The 16176-nt window shown below is 41.4% G+C and overlaps 1 protein-coding gene across 2 annotated transcripts in view; it reads right to left on the bottom strand.

The window, feature by feature from the left end:
• Window positions 1-16176, bottom strand: part of FTO (FTO alpha-ketoglutarate dependent dioxygenase) — a 341005-nt gene that overhangs the window by 183317 nt on the left and 141512 nt on the right. For both annotated transcript variants that reach the window (XM_033128825.1, XM_033128827.1), the window contains exons 6-7: window positions 14804-14947; window positions 9353-9472 (exon numbers count right to left, since the gene is read on the bottom strand). In XM_033128825.1, coding sequence (XP_032984716.1) covers window positions 9353-9472; window positions 14804-14947 — 264 coding nt within the window. The remainder of the gene's footprint in view (window positions 1-9352; window positions 9473-14803; window positions 14948-16176) is intronic.

The following is a 16176-nucleotide window of genomic DNA, read 5'->3' as shown; positions in this document are numbered from 1 at the left end:
AGAAAACTGGTCATCTCAACATCCTTTCCTGGGATCTGTCTGAAGTGTAGACAAGCCGCAAAGATGAATATTAATAGGCCTTCCATCATCAAAAGCTATTGCATACCCAAAGGATGATAAATATTTTAATCAGTTTTCAGCCTGTCGACTGGAAGTCAGTTTATTCCTCAGAGATTTCCCTAGTTCTGTAACTAAAACCTGTCCAGTATATGTCGCACTCCCTATAGTATTTGGGAAATTAGTACAAAAAGTCCAAGCTTCGTTGGAAAACTCGTTTAAGTTTTCTGACAATTTTACTCTATTAAGTTTTTAAGAATAGGAAAATCTGAAATAGTAAGGACGCCAACAAATGAGACAAATCACCATGATTCTAAGTTTCAGCGGCACTGCTACTCGGGGAAACTAATAACCTACTTACATTTCTCATTTAAAAAAAAAAAAAGATTTTTCATATTTGCATGAGATTTTTGGCAGTGACTGCTCAACCTTCTCAGGGTCACTGCCAAATGCATGACACAGGACAGTCTCGTGCATCCTCTGCATTCTCGACATGTGGTTTTTTTAATGTTAAAGATGCTTTGGTGCATTATTGGGGGGCACTATGCCTGTTTAAAAATAAAAATGACCCCGAAGTATTCCTGTTAAGCAGGACCTACCATTTTAGGAAAAAGTCCCGAGTTACAGAGAATTGACTACAGGTGAACACGGGTGTGAGGCAATGGCAGGGCTGGAACACGCACCTCAACCGATTCATGTCTTTCACAAGCAAGTGTCGAGGACCTACTATGTACGGGGCACTGTTCTAGGAGTCGGGGAAATAACAGCGAATGAAACAACGTCCCTGCCCATGTGAGCATTCTAGCAGGTAGGGGCAGACAAACAGTACCATGGCAGGTGGTGGAGAAGGTTAGGGAGCTAAGGTGAGCAGGGCAAGGCGTCCTTTACAATGAGAGCCAGCTTGGCCAGAGAAACTATCTCCCCAAAGTGACAGGAGCAGAGTGACCTGAAGGAGGTGAGGGACTGAGCCATGCAAATAGCAGAGGGAAGAAGATTCTAGACAGAGGCAATGGCAGACAACGGCCCTGAGGCAGGAGGAAACAGGCAGGCTGGGAGAGGGGGGCACACCCTACAGGGAGGGCACCAGGCCCCTTGCAAGGAGGCTGGATTTCTCAAGGTGATGGTAAGTTTGGACCAGGGGAGGGAAATAACCTGACATATTTCAAAGGAGCACTCTGACAGGGGTGGACGTAGGGTGGTAGAAGCAGGGAGGCTATTTCTGCAAATGATGGCGGTTCTTACTAAGGTGGTCACGGGGAAGGGGGAGGGAGGTCAGATCATGAATATATTTTGAAAATAGAGCTAACTAGATTCACTTGATAAAGCAAGAGATAGATCAAAACAACTCCAAGGTTTTAGGTTGGACAACCGGATGGTGCAAATTACTGAACTGTGTGATACTGAGAGAGAGGCTTGGCGGGGTTGTGGGAACCAAGAGTTCCAATTTAACATATCCCAATGTTAAATTTGAAATTCTTATTACTAGACGGCGGATGACGGCCAGTTTTTCCCAACTACTATTCCGGTGCCCCAAGACATGAGACCCCACCACCAAGAAAATATTGACTTATGACAGGCACTGGCATATCCCACCACTTCCATCTGTTTAAAAAAAAAAATATCACCGTAACTACATGAAAAGTTGATGACATTAAATAAAACACAAGCCCTCCCAATCCCCCAACATCTGTGAAAGATCTGATGCATAGTTCTCGGTATTTCATAATTGCTCATTTAATTTAATAATATTTAAGTAAGAGGCATATATATTACCAAGCGACCACCTGTTCCAACTCTTTATATCCAAAGCAGATATGTCTAAAACACTGGAAATTCATTTTGAATATTGCCATAATACTCCAGATTTTTATTTGAAGGCTAATTTTGTCCATTAATCAAAACCAAGTTGGTGATTACCTGAGATTTTGATACACATCCAGGACAAATTTACAAATGAGATTGTCACAGGTGGTTCCAGATGGGCTGAGATCACAGGGAGAAAACACAAAAAAGTCAACCATAATTTACGTGTGAGGGAAAAGATGGTGTTAAAAATATCACCTACCAATGATAACAAAGATACTGAAAAGGCAACATCATCACAGCTTCCTTTGGTTTGAAAAAACAGGTCATCCTTTGCAGATGTCAAACGAGGGGAGAGCAGGATGATGGTTACGTTGCCCTTACACACGGAGGAGCCACCTTAACGTGTTCCCAGCACGCTTGGTGAGGTGAGATTTTGGCGCTTGGAACGCATTTCCCCAGAGACATGTTTGCAAAATATGGAAAGATTTCCAGCCCAGCCTCCCAAGTGTGTAGCCCACAGTGGAGCAGAAATGTTCCAGCCCAGAGTAGCACTGGGCTCCAAGGCGCTGTAAGTCCCTTCAGCTCTAGGACTGAGCCTAGTTCCAGAGGAAAGGAAATGAAAAAAGGGGAAGGGAGTCTCGGTCAGATGACCTCTAACTGAGGGTCCCTAACGCAAGGACTGTGGACACTTCCTTCTAAACTCTCTACTGGTGGTGCCTTGATTGTGGACAGTATTGTACACTTCACAGGCTTTCTCATTGGATCATCCTACGAATTTTCTTCAGAAGGTAACAGTTTAAGGGACCATTCAATTAATCAACTTGGGGAAAAAGAGATCCTAAAATCTTGATGATATTCCCAAGAACTGCACACATACTCCGGAAATCTTGCTTCCCATTCAAAACTACATCTGCTGATTTTTTTTTTTAACACATAACTTCATTTTTCTAGACTGAGATTCTTCTCGACTATCTCAAAGGTATTCAGAGTAAGATAAATGACAGACTGGAGCTGAATTTAATGCCCCATGCCCAAAAAAAACTAGAGGAAAAGAAGTATGCGTTTGTTTTATGCTGTATCTTTTCCAGGAGAAAGAGGAAATTCCTGACACCCCAATCTGCCACCAGGATTTCTGAATTCACATCTGAAATGCTATGATGGTTTACTAGTGAAAATTCCAGTAGCCAAGCCTGTAATAGCACCCCAGGGAAAAGCAGCAGGCGCTCCACACCTTTCCGTCAATCTGAATTCCAGCACAGTTAAAATTATTTAAAACAACAGAATTCATCTATTAAAATATATACATATATATATATATATATATATATATATATATTTAGAATGTGTGTGCAATGTGTGTGTGTCTATTTAACAAAGGCTAGCACAATTTAGCTAAAGCCCATGAAACCGAGGCTAACGTAGAAAGCATGGCTGTTTACTCCAGTGTTTCTTTCCACACACTAACAGGAGTCAAGCGTGATGGGAAGGCTTTCGTTTGGAATTTCCTAGCTCCCGTCCGTCACTTTGCTTCAGCATCTTTGGCATTTTTCAGCTTTGTTCCTATTGTGTGAAGAGCAGAGGATTGGACCATCCTCTTAACACTTCTAGTCCTCGGTACCAGTAAAGCTCAACTCTCACACAGCTCAAGGAGGGGTTAAAAACAGAAAGTCCTACCCACTGGTTTGCTCTGATGTTCTTGGAGATATTGTCACTGGATGTATCCTCAGTAGAATTCTATTCAACACCTCTGTCTTTAAGTACAAAGCTGTAGGCTGTAGCAGCTTTAAGAAACATAAGTATCCCTTTTTTCTGCAGCACAGTATCTGCGTGTGAAATTCTCTAAAGGGGTTTAAGTATTTACTCTGAACACTATCAGACGATTTCTAAAATTTTCCTTATCCAGTTGCAAAAACACTTCAAAGAGAATCATAAACATACTCCTTTGTGCTTTCAATGCACATTCTGTTTCTAAGGCTTAAGCCTGAATTCTCTTGGAATTGTAAATTTCTTCCCAAAAAGGCAGGAGAGACAACACTTTTTTATTTTATTTTTTAAATCATGACTAAGTCTGTAGCAACTAAGGGAAAAATTGGAAAAATCTGAGAGAAATCCAGAAGGCAATCAAAGAAGGAATCAAAACCTGTTAAAAATTCATTGCTAAATTACATGTACAATTTCCTCCCAGATATTTTACTCTTAATAGAACAATACAGCTGTGGGGAATTGGAGTGGGTGGCTGGGGAGGGAGGACAATGGAAAGAACCAACCTTCCTGAACACATTTAAGATAATAAAAAATGTGAGCCCAGGATTTCAAGCCACTGTAGCTGACAACTACCTTTTTTTCTCTCTTTTTTTTCCAAATTTCCAAAGTTAAACACGGAGGTCCCAAAACTCAGTGACCACGTACATAATTTAAATTACTGGGTGCTTGTGACTGTTTACCTGCCTCCAATTTGTGCTTATCCTGTACCGTACCAGTTGAAAAGGGGAGAAGGGAATTATTTTCATTTAAAACCACCAGACATCTCACACCAGATCCTAAATGACTAGAATATATTCTTGCTCCTGTATCAGAAATGCTAACTCTGAAAACAAAAGACAAGATTCTGTTAGGAAACATAATTTGGTATATACATGAACAGGACAGGGAAATATATATACGTATAAATATAAATACAGATATCCATATGGATACATAGAAGTGGGTGACTTCTAATGTAGTGGGTGATTCATCCACCATGAGTGTGGATAAACCATTAATATTTACTTAAATCACTTTCTTCCTAATACCCCCCAAAATCTTTAATCCTAGAAGAACGTTTAAAATGAACTTGGCTAATTGAGCTATAACAGGATAGCAAAACCCAGTAAGTACACTCAGCATATATTTCAGCACGTGACAAAGCAGCCTTGTTCCTCTATTCGGTTCCAGAGATTTCAATCTAAAGCACCGCGGTGATAGCTTCATTAATCTCTCCAAAAACAAAGTGCTCCTCAGCTCCGTCACAGCCTCTGACTGTGTAACCTATACTGAGAAGGGCTCACCCAGACAGCAGTGGACAGACTCCTGGCATGAGCTGATTTACACAGTGAGATTATTTACACAGGCCAGAATGACGGGGGAGACTCATGACTCATCTTGAAATTAAACTATTACTACTGACTTGTAAAGGACAACCTTCACATTCTCTTTTAAAACTTGAATGACAAGAGACAGGTAACAGTATTAAAATAAAACACCTACTCATTTTCCACATCTCTCTGCTGTTCTCCTGTGCCAAATTTTAACATAAATGGGTAAAATTAAAAGTAGCCTATGGCTTACCTAACATAATTATATGTTGTGTTTTACACTGTTTCAAAACGGATACATTAAAATAATCCAGCCTTGGCTCCTACCCACTGAAGTCAATAAAGCTTATGAAGGCCAACTGCCATATAAATAAATGCACTGCGATCCCAGCACAGGAACTGTCAAGACAGGAAGTGCAATTCTAAATATTCAAAGCGATCAGGATCTACTCTTCTCCTCGAAAAGAGAAAAGGCAATGAAAAAAAAGCATGAAGATATTTCTCTCCAGTATAAATCATCAGTACTTCTGAAAATGTTTACTCTGGAAACTCTTCTAGAGTATTTCCATGGATTATACCAAATTGACCTTTTTTTTTTTTTAAGGTCAAAAGGAAATGAGTAAATGTCATCAATTTAGAGGACATCACACCTAGCAGTCTTTTCTGGATCACTGTGAATTTGACAGTGTTAAAACATTTTATAGGTAAAATAAATGTCAGTTTTGCAAAGCGCGATACCAGACCCTGAGAGACAAATGGCCTATCCATTGAATCTCTGGCTACAGCAAGACTTCCTCACCTCACAGGAGATTTCAGCTTTTCATATTTCTCTTTACCCAGAAAGCAAAGCTTGTACAGTTTCTTTCAAATGGTAACTCTCTCTTATCCTGTAGTGTCTCCTCATAATACAGTAATCTCAGATGTGGGGTGGGGGGTGGTTTAAAAAATAAAATAAAATACACATATCTGAATAGTATTACAGTGTTATAATACCTTCCTGAATAGACAGCAAAATGAGAGGAAAGGTTGGACTAAATTCCTGGGTTATAAGAAAGGGTTATGTTGCTTTGGGTTTAATTCATGAGGTAATATTCAGGGAAAATGTGATATTTTATCAGAATGTCATTCAAATATAAGGTTTAACATTTACATCACAAGAGCAGGCACAAAGTAAAACTATCCTCGGGGAGAGAAGTGGCAAGAATAAACAGCGTGATAAAAACGGTGCTTGCTGGAACAGGGAGTAGGCAGTCGAGGCTAGGGGAGCTCTGGAGACGGCTGACTCAACTGTTTGAAATATGTGACTGGTTATGACATGTAAAGCAATTACCATTAATGGAAGAAACGCAATTTCAAATCTCATTTTCCATTCTTCTTCTATATCCTACCTGAGACTACACCGTCCGACCACAAAGTGAAAAAAAGAACACCAAGGCAGAGAGAAATTACAACACAAGTCTCTTCCCTGATACAAGGGCTGTCAGAGGTTGCTTTACTCATAAGCAAAAGGTGAAAAGTAATGTACATATTGCCTGAGGTTTTCTGTTTTATTTCCTCGCCCAAAGAGATCAATGCTATGTTACAGAACAGAAGAAAATACATCAATTAGAGAAGTCTTTCCACAACACACACGATTTTACAATTCAAAAAAAAAAAAAGCATAAAGATAAAGAAGAATCATTTGTCTAAACGGATAATAATTTTGCGTAATATATTCCCTGGAAGCAAAGTGAGTACATTCAGAAATGCCGTTTAGATTAGTCTAATTCTATAGGATCCAAATGTGCACCAAACACTGCACTTTTTATGTTAAATTGCTGTTGAATTTGTTAACCCACAACTGATTTCCTGTGTTATGGAATCTTGGAGATTACAGCTAACTTGAAGCAACGGGGATAATTCTTGACAGTTAATGGTACATTTGTATGCATTTTCCTGAAAGGCGAGCGGCTGGGGGCCTCCAACTGGTAGCTCAACATTGCCCCCTACTGTTCGCGACTGAAAAAAATATGAGGTGGGCTTGGGTACAAAGCCGGAATTGCAGCAGCCAGTGCCAGCTCCACCCTGAGTCCACGAAAACCAGATGGCACCGCACAGAGCCAGACCCGTAGACATTCCCAGTGATTATTCTCCTCTGTCTCCTCCAATGGAGAAAATAAATTATGATGCATTTGTTAAAAGTCATTAAAAAAGGCTTGAAGCGATGCTCAGATTTAATTTAGAAGTACCATCCCTTTTATCTTGGCCCAAGCCTCCACTCTGCTGATAAGGATCATCCTGAGGCTCAGGGACAGACACTGAGGCCATTCATTTCACTCGGGACACTGAGTAATGCCACACCGGCTGCAAGGAAACTCACTCCGCAGAATTCCCAAGATTGCTCTTCTTTTCAGCATTTTTCACATGAGCATTTATAAAGTAACTAGAAGACATTCCATCTGAAGTGCCATCGCCCCCAAATTAAAAAAAAAAAAACATTATAACTAAATCTTTTACATGAATTCATCATGAACATCACTGAGAAACTCACGATACCAAAGATTTCCCTTAAAAAAAAAAAGAAAGAAACAGCTTGAACAAAAGCAATGGAAAACCATTTTTAACAAAATCATCAGTGAGTTCCTTTCTTATTTGTTTGCCAACTCTAATTCATAGCATTGTCAAATTACAGTCCCAAAGTCCAGTTCATGTCTTCGAGTCAAGGTTCAGCAAATAAATAAGTTCTAACTCAGATGTAAACGGACAAAACCAGAATGAAAAACAACAAAAAAAAGTTTCAGTTTGCCTGAAACTGAAGCTGCCTTTATATATCTATCCCATAAAAATGGAGCACACTCCATCCAGGCTAATTTTAGGAATAGAACTAACGAAGGAGATTTAGGCATGAACTTTTCATTACCTCCAACTCATTTTTACGACACTCACTCTTGCATTGATTCGTTTCTTTGGAGAAATCCATTTTTGTGATACTCTCAGTACACTAAAAGAAGGATTATAACATTCCTTCCTCAGACTTATATCAATGAAAAGGCAGGGTTTAAAGATCTGAGGAGACGTCTGGAAGGCAGAGACTTCTGGATTCTGATGCAGACTTTCAAACTGGGATCCCTCCAGGGTTGTGACTTGATATTTTCATTATTATAAAAGAGGAATTAGCAATAGCTACCCATTTTTGCAGATGAGTTCATTGTTTCCAGCACATTTCAAAGTCTGTGCAGTGGCACTCTCTCAAGAGTTTAGCAGGCTTTTATCACTTTTCCACTACATTCCAAATTCAACTATTTGGAGGGGGAACAGTGAGGTGGTGAAGGGCACGACCCTATAGCCAACCTTTCTGAGTTCAAATCCCAGCTCCCCACTTATAGCAGATGACCTAGAGGAAGCGATGTAGACCTCATGTGTTTCAATCTCCTCATTTGTAAAATGGGGCAAAATAACACCTACTTTATGAGGTTGTCATAAAAGTTAAATAAGTTACATGTAAAGCATTTAGAATAGTGCCTGGTACTTAATAAGTATCGTGTAAGTATTTGTTATTATTACTTTGTTAAATTAAGGCTTAAATCAACCTCCATGTGGCCTCAACTTGCCTTCCAGCAACATTTCCTGCTACATCCTCTGATATACCTTGTTCTAGTGGCACTGTAAATCCCACTTCTGATCTCCTGTTTACAGTTCTTGGAGCCTAAATTCCTTTCCAAATGCCCTATCCGACCCTACTCCTCCCCATCCAAGGTCCCCAAAAGCCACATCTGCTGTTTCACAACAGTTCCCGTTCCAGTAGTCTGAATTTAATACTCCCTCCTCTGGACTGTGATTTTTTAAAAAGTCTCTATTACAGGATTTCATTTTAGCTAATGTAACACCTGGCTATATTCAAGTCTCTCTCCTTGTTAAACTGGATGCAGTGGTTAAGAGCACGAGCTATAGAGCCAGACAGCCTATGTTTTGATCTGGCGTTGCCACTTACTCGGTGACCTTGACGAGGCACTAATTTCTCTAAAGCCTCGGTTTTTACATCTGTAAACTAAGGCTCATAACAGTTTCTGCAGCTCATAGGACCGTTGCAAAAATTTTAAAACTTAGTAGAGGGAAAACCTTTAGAATAGTGCCTGGTGCGCATAAAAAAATGACACCGAATTTTAGATATTCTTGTTGTACTGCGCTCCCCTCATCATCACTTGACAGCACGTGTCTAACACGGCACCTTACATGTAGGAAATGCTCAAAAGATGTGCACGAACTGAATGGAGGCTGTACTGACAAAATCCTGCCTGTTCCGTTACCTTACCAAAGGTAACCTAACTCAGTAATTTAGAATAATTAAATATGCGTTTACCTATGCAAATTAGGCAGCAGAGGAGTTATACAGCACAACATCCCCGAGAAGATGGTTGCAGACCTCCCGTACTCACCGCAGATTCCATCTTCTTCCACAGTTCTTCCAGCTGAGTCATGGGCTGACACCACCAATCGGTGCATTTTCTGTATCGGCTGCCCTGAAACCAAAACTGTCTCAGCCACTCAAACTCGACCTGTGGACCATGAAGACAAGGCAGTGGTTATAATGCCCTTGTGATGGACGATCAAGGACAATAACTTCGTCACTCAATTCTCCTCCAGTAACTGAAGAGCCACAGGATGAGAAAAGGTGAGAAAAGCTCAGCCGAACCAGTTCCCGATACAACTTCTGGTCTCCAGAGCATTTCTGCGAAGCCAAGGAAAAAGGAGTCTTAAATCTTAGTAAGACGGCCCAGGTCAGGCTGGGCAGGGATGGTCAGTCACACTTATCAGTCCGACGTGAGGGAATTACAAACCAATTGACAACAAATGCTCTGATCCTAAAGGGTACAGCAGCCTGTACTATGCATGAGGGGAAAGATGAAATCAAGCAAACTGTGTTTTTATGAGACACCTTTATTAAAGACTAGCATTAACAGTAAGGAGACGCATGAGATACCAATTTTAAGTTTCTTAGACTTAAAATAAATAAAGACCATACCCAACTATACTTTAACTTAAAAAAATAAAACAAATAATATAGTACAGCCAAAAAAAGAACTGACCCAGGGGCCAGGGATCGCAGGGGATAACGTCTACCCATATAACGAAACAAGGTAAAGTGAATTATGGAGGCACACATACATTAAACCTACAGAGCCATTCAAATGGTCACATTTCAACTTAGGGCAAATGACAATAGGTACAAAGCACAGGAAAGACACTAATAACTTTCTTTCCTTCTTATGAACCTACTATGGTAAACTTCTACTATTGGTCTCCTGAGTTTTCCTCCTTCTGTGGTAGCCAAACCCCCCCAGCCACCTGCTGACCCCTCCCCTCCCCCAGGGTCAGTCCATGGGGTCTGGGTGGGGTTCCAGCTCTAATACCAGGGGTGCAAAGTGCAACCTGAGTCTGAGCCAATCAGGCCACCACATTTCTCTAGTCCCAGAATTGGGCTTGGGGGTTACAGGCATATGTTCCATCAGAGTAAGTCTTGAGACTATAGACTGTCAGAAGATACAGGAAGAAGATTCTGCCACCATTTTGCAGGATGGGAAGCATGGAGGCAACACTGCAGGAAGTGACTGCAAGATGAATATACAAAAACCAGGTCCTGGTGACATCAACTGACTCTCGATCGAGCTATTCCTGAAGCCCTTTTTGCTTAAACCACTTCAGCTTGCATTTTCTGCCTGCTGCAATTAAAATAATCCTCACATACGTAGATGACAGGCTGAGTAAAGCTTTGAAAGGGTAAGAAATTGGTTCCAATCTATTTTCCAAGTCTTCTAGCACTCATCTTCAACTTGAAATTTAGATTTTACCATCAAAGTACGTACAGCTCCATTCATCCCCAAAACTCTTTCTACCTCTGCCCTCTAAAGAAATGGAGCGCTTTCACAGCTTAATGTCAGGTCATCGGGTTTGGCTAAGGTAATCATGTTCCATAGACAGACACAGAGGTATTATAATCTTTACCTCTTACCACAAAGAATTTTTTTGTTTATCCATATTGAACTTGCATGAGGCAAACAAAAGCAACTTGTAAAGATTTAACAATGGTGAAAATGGCTCAAATAACTAACCTGAGAACACCAAGTCATATGAAAGGGTTTTAGTTTACATTAACTAAACGTTTGTTTGATATGTAGGACTGATTTCAGTTAAAGCTGTTTAAACAAAAAAAAAGGAATGTAGACAATATTACGACAATAGCTGCTAAACCTTATCGGTGGTATTAAAAGACAGTGGTTAACAGAAGTAAGCTTGACTGCTTTGAAAGCAGAATAAATACAAGTGTGTGTAGTTCAACTTCTCTGAAGACACAGGTTTAACAACATTACGTATTACAACAACAACAAAAAGAGCTCTAAATTAAAATAGATTTCACATGAAATTGGTTCCCACTACAGGAACAACCTATCCGAGCAAAGCATCACGCCCTATGTTAGGGAGAATGGAAACGATTTTTAAAAGTTTTCCTATCTTTGGGCTGGTTATTTCTAGTGATGAGGATAAAACGTCAGCCTTGGCAACCACGGTATCCCAGGAAATAAAACAGATGATCAGAGGGAATTAGCTCAGTCAGCCTCTCAGAGCACACTAGAGTCTGGATTTCTGTAAATTCAAACTCAGAAACAAGGAGAGGGGCAGACCTGGAGACTCTGCTACAGACAAGAGGGCAAAGAAAGACCCTGCCCTGTTCAGTAAATTGTGACTTCATCTTTTTCCGCAGATGCCCAACTCCCTTTTAAGGCAGACAATGTCATAGTTGAAAAAGAGGGCTCTGGAGCCAGTTCAAAACTGGGCTCCACTACCAAACAGCCATACCATCTGTAAAATAAAGATAATTATACAATAACCACATAGGTTTGTAGTGAGGATTAAGTGGGTTAATAATGAACGGCCTACTGTGTGCCATGTGGTTGCCAGATGCTACGAATACAAACTGAACGAGGCCACAAGGCCTAGGACTTCTTGTCTTCAAGGATGTCACAATCTTAGGACATTTTCTGAGCAGTGACAAGTTCTAACTTCTCATGCCCACCCCTCGCTCCCTGAAGCCAGTCAGAAACATTCAAAACTGAGAGGACTTACTCTCAACAGAGGTGTATTCTTGAGTGAAAGTATTGCCCATGAGATACAATCTTTGTGAGCATCAAACCCACTGGCATGCATTTTACTCAACTCCAGAACCTGACTTTTTCATTTTAATGTTGTGGGCAAAAATATTACAGGATTGTAATCAAATGCCACCCTCACCAGCTCCCCGAATGCCAAGAGAAGTAGTTGGCTCCTTAGTTAAAATTAATTAAGGAAGCCAAAAAAATTTTTTCCAGCTTCTTGATTCAGAGTTTGAGTTACAGAAAGAAAAAAGAGAAAAGAAAAGAAAAAAAGAACAACAAAAAAAAGAGAGAAGAAAAGGAAAAAGAAAAAGCAGGTTGTTGTTTTTTCTCCCCAAAGGAAAGCTGCAGGGTTAGACACTGCACAAAACCCAAAGGTGAAGGACTGAGAGCAGAAGCCCTGTTACTTCAGGGCTGAATGAAACTAGCCTAACCACACTGACGGACTGATAAAGTTCCAGCCGTGACCGGAGTAGGGTCTTCATCCCTTCTCCAGAGTGCAGTCCCTCGGGGGGCTCACAGCCATAGAGGCAAAAGGAAGGGACAAACCATCAGCAGGGCAGCGGCTGACTGTGGTGTGGCCCAAGACCCCTCCATGGTGACGCAATCACAGATTAAGGCCAGAAAGGACAGGGGAGAAAAAAATAGCTCCTGTGGGATGTTAAAGGGAGCACCCATTCTGCCAGCCTGACTCTCCAAATGCAAGGTTTTTAGAAAAGGACGTACCTACATTTCCAGATCAGAATTGTTTCACTACAAATATGGAGAAAGACGTAATGGCTCTCACGTGTAACTCAGAGAGGTCACCAGGCCCATAATGCTTATCTTCCCTGAAGTTCTAGCTACCGGCAATGTCTCTAGCAAGGGCTGATGGGAGACAAGGGGGACACTGATGGGGCACAGTGAAGGAGAGAACGCCAATCCTGGGTCCAACTCAGCACTGGAAGTGGTTGCAATTCCCTGAAAGGCAGAATTTCTCTGTCTTTGGGTCTGGAGGTTATGGCAACGTTTCACAAACTGTGGAGCAGCTCCTGAGACATTAAATATCTCTTTAAAGGGATTAGATGGCATTGTGGAAGCAGAAGGTTTACTTCTGCTCAAAATCCCTTCATGACACCCATTCCCTACAGAGTAAAATGGAACGTCCTCGTCCTTCACAGGGCCCTCAAACCTTCAAGGCACCTCGTCTCCTCTCACTCACAGCCTCACTCCCGCCCCTCAAATCAGACTGCCCCTTAACTAGTCCGTGAACACCAGGCAGGCTCTCTTTGCAGTGGCTGTTCCCTCTACTCAAAACACTGTTCCTCATGTTCTCTGATATCCACATGGTTCATTCCTCACCTCCTTCATGCATCTGCCCAAAGGACATCTTATCAGTGGGGATGTACTCTAGTTTTCTCCACCTCCATCGCCTTGCTCTGTTTGGTTTTTGGGTAGCACTTACCACATCTAACATACTACATTATTAACCCGTGTGTTATGTTTATTATGTATTGTCACCTCCCTAAACAAGAATGTCTATTTTCTTTACCAGTGTACCCTGAAACACCCAGAAGAATGCCTGGCACATGGTCAGTAATTACTGATTGAAGTGAATGAGAGTATTTTGCATTCCAAATTCTCCATCAATCCTTCTAATCCTACCAAAGAGAAAGTCTCAGATTGGTGATAATCTTCAGCAATTCTCTACCACTTGGCACACTCTTTTCTCCTTTTAATAGGGTGGGTTTCTTTGAGGTGTAAGTTACCCACCATAAAATGCAGCCACTTCATACATAGAATTCAGTGACTTTGAGAATATATATGAAGTAACACACTACCTCCCATCTTAATGGGAAGAATGAAGACTTCAGGCTCAGAGCTTCTCCCAGCAACACATCTGCTGGAATTTAATTACACTGCTCCCTTTTCACTGGCTCTGGTTTTTCTGGTTACTTCTTTTGTCTACTGATGCTGGCTTTCCACTTAAAGTGGCAATATAAAGCTTCCTTTTTAAAGAATTGTATTTAGTAAAAAATGAGTTGATTTTAAAATGTATTAAATAGACAAAAATATATGTGGTCCAAAGATGTAGCCAAAAAGGTATTCAAGAGAACAGCAAAGTCTATGAAACTCACTCACGGGATCCGGACCTGCTGGTCTCACAGACTGCAGAATTCTAACTACTAAATAAAAGGCAAAGCACTGACACTTGCTCCTAGGATCCACCCTCAATTCCCCTTAGATGTGTTGGGAGACTATTCTTCTTGGGTCTCTTGTATTTCTGCATGGCTTGTAATCAAGGCACTGACTGTCCTTTGTTTCAGACTCTCATTGCATGGATGTTTGTATAGTGAAAAGCCCTGGAAGATACAGTTTCTCCTGCCAGAACGAAGGGCAGGTTTGCTAACAGACTTAGAGGATAAAGACAGTGTCTTGATTTGGAGCAAAGGACAGTCATGCTTACGATCTATTATAAAACATTTGGGTTCACTTAGTTCAGGGTCCTCTCCTATAAGGCAACCCCTGTATGCGCCCATGTGGGGTTATCTGGCCCACTTTGCACTGCCCTGTGGAAACAGACGCTTGGAGAACTGGCACAAAAATGCTGATACTCTAGCTACTGCTGTAAGTAACAAACCGTCCTCTGTCTCTGACCTAGGAGTCTCATGTCTTACACCCACATGAAACAAGGCAGAATAACTGGAAAGCTTGCAAGTATAATAGGATCTGAGAGGCTTCGCTGTTCATAATCCTCACCTCATTGTGGATTTCTTCTCCTTGTTTCAAAACTGCAGGCTCCAAGGATTTCAAAGAGACATCACCGCTGTCCGCTTCTTCACGGACATTCTGCAGAGCCACCTGGCAGCGCTGTAAGATATAATCCAGGGTTCCCGTCGAGCACTGCAGAGACAGACCAGCAGTCAAGATTACAAGTAAGCTCCAAGTTCACCAAGCCTCCCTTCCTAGGGTTGTACACATCTGTCCCCTTTCTGTACATTCACCTGTCACCCTTACAGCTCAGCCTATACTCCTTGAGAATGACTGTAGTGGCTCACTGGGCTCTGTGCTGCCAGCGTGGCCTCACCTGGACCACTCATCCTGCTGGTTTTCCTTTATGATGTTGGCCCCATATCTCTACGACACAGTACGCTCCCTCAGGCTAAGGCCCCAATCCAGAACCGAGTCCTACATGTAACAAAAACTTAATAAGTAGTTATTGAGTGAATAACTAATTAACCAAGAAGTCAAGGACACTGATTTTATCTCAAGTGCCCTGAACCTAACAATGGGAAAGAAAGGCAACCTGAGTGTAGACCTGGTTCGAAAGTATGCAACAGACAACAGTAATGGCAGGAGGAGAAAAAAGTGAAGTTATAAATGCAGGGCAAAGAACACATTTTCCTTTTCTGCAAAAAGCATGCACTAGGCAACTGCAGTCCTTGGTGGGATAGACTTCTCAAATAATGGAGACGACGTGGCTCATGCCCTCAAGGCACGTTCAAAAGCAGGACTTAGAACGCAGGTATCAGCAAGGGCACAGATAACTCGTTCAACCCTCTCGGTCTAGGGGAGCAAAATGGGTCAAATGAACAAAGCCCCTGCTTTGAAGGATCTTATGTCAGAAAAGAAGAGGACGCAGGTGGAATACGCATCCGTTTGTTTTGATAATGACATGATTTCCTAGAACAATAACAAGCAAGCTATAAATATCCTTTAGACCCAGTGTCGGAAATGTATCCCTAAAGTATTTTTATTTTAATATTTGTCCCTTAGACTGATCCCTTAGAAACAACGTCGAAGGCTAACTTCCTGGTACAAAACTTCTTTGCACAGTTACCGCCATTTTACTACGATGTGACATGGACAAGCCTGGGGAAAAAAAACAAAGAGTCTGTGCCAAAAACAGAAGCTTGACTAAGACAGAGTTTAGTATGAAGGCCCCAGTGTGCTAGGAACACAAGGGCGGGCAGCTCCAAATTGCTACCAAGAGAAAACAAAACCTGGAGTCGAATTACCACTCATTTCTGTCCCACAGACACCCCTATGACATTTCTAAAAAATGACATTCTGTCTATAAACATATTCTACTTGCACCGTTACTTTCCAAAGTATGAAGTAGCCTACCTAAG

This window comes from Rhinolophus ferrumequinum, chromosome 15, assembly GCF_004115265.2.
Source record: "Rhinolophus ferrumequinum isolate MPI-CBG mRhiFer1 chromosome 15, mRhiFer1_v1.p, whole genome shotgun sequence".
Lineage (NCBI taxonomy): Eukaryota > Metazoa > Chordata > Mammalia > Chiroptera > Rhinolophidae > Rhinolophus > Rhinolophus ferrumequinum.
This window is presented reverse-complemented; position numbering and strand designations above follow the sequence as displayed.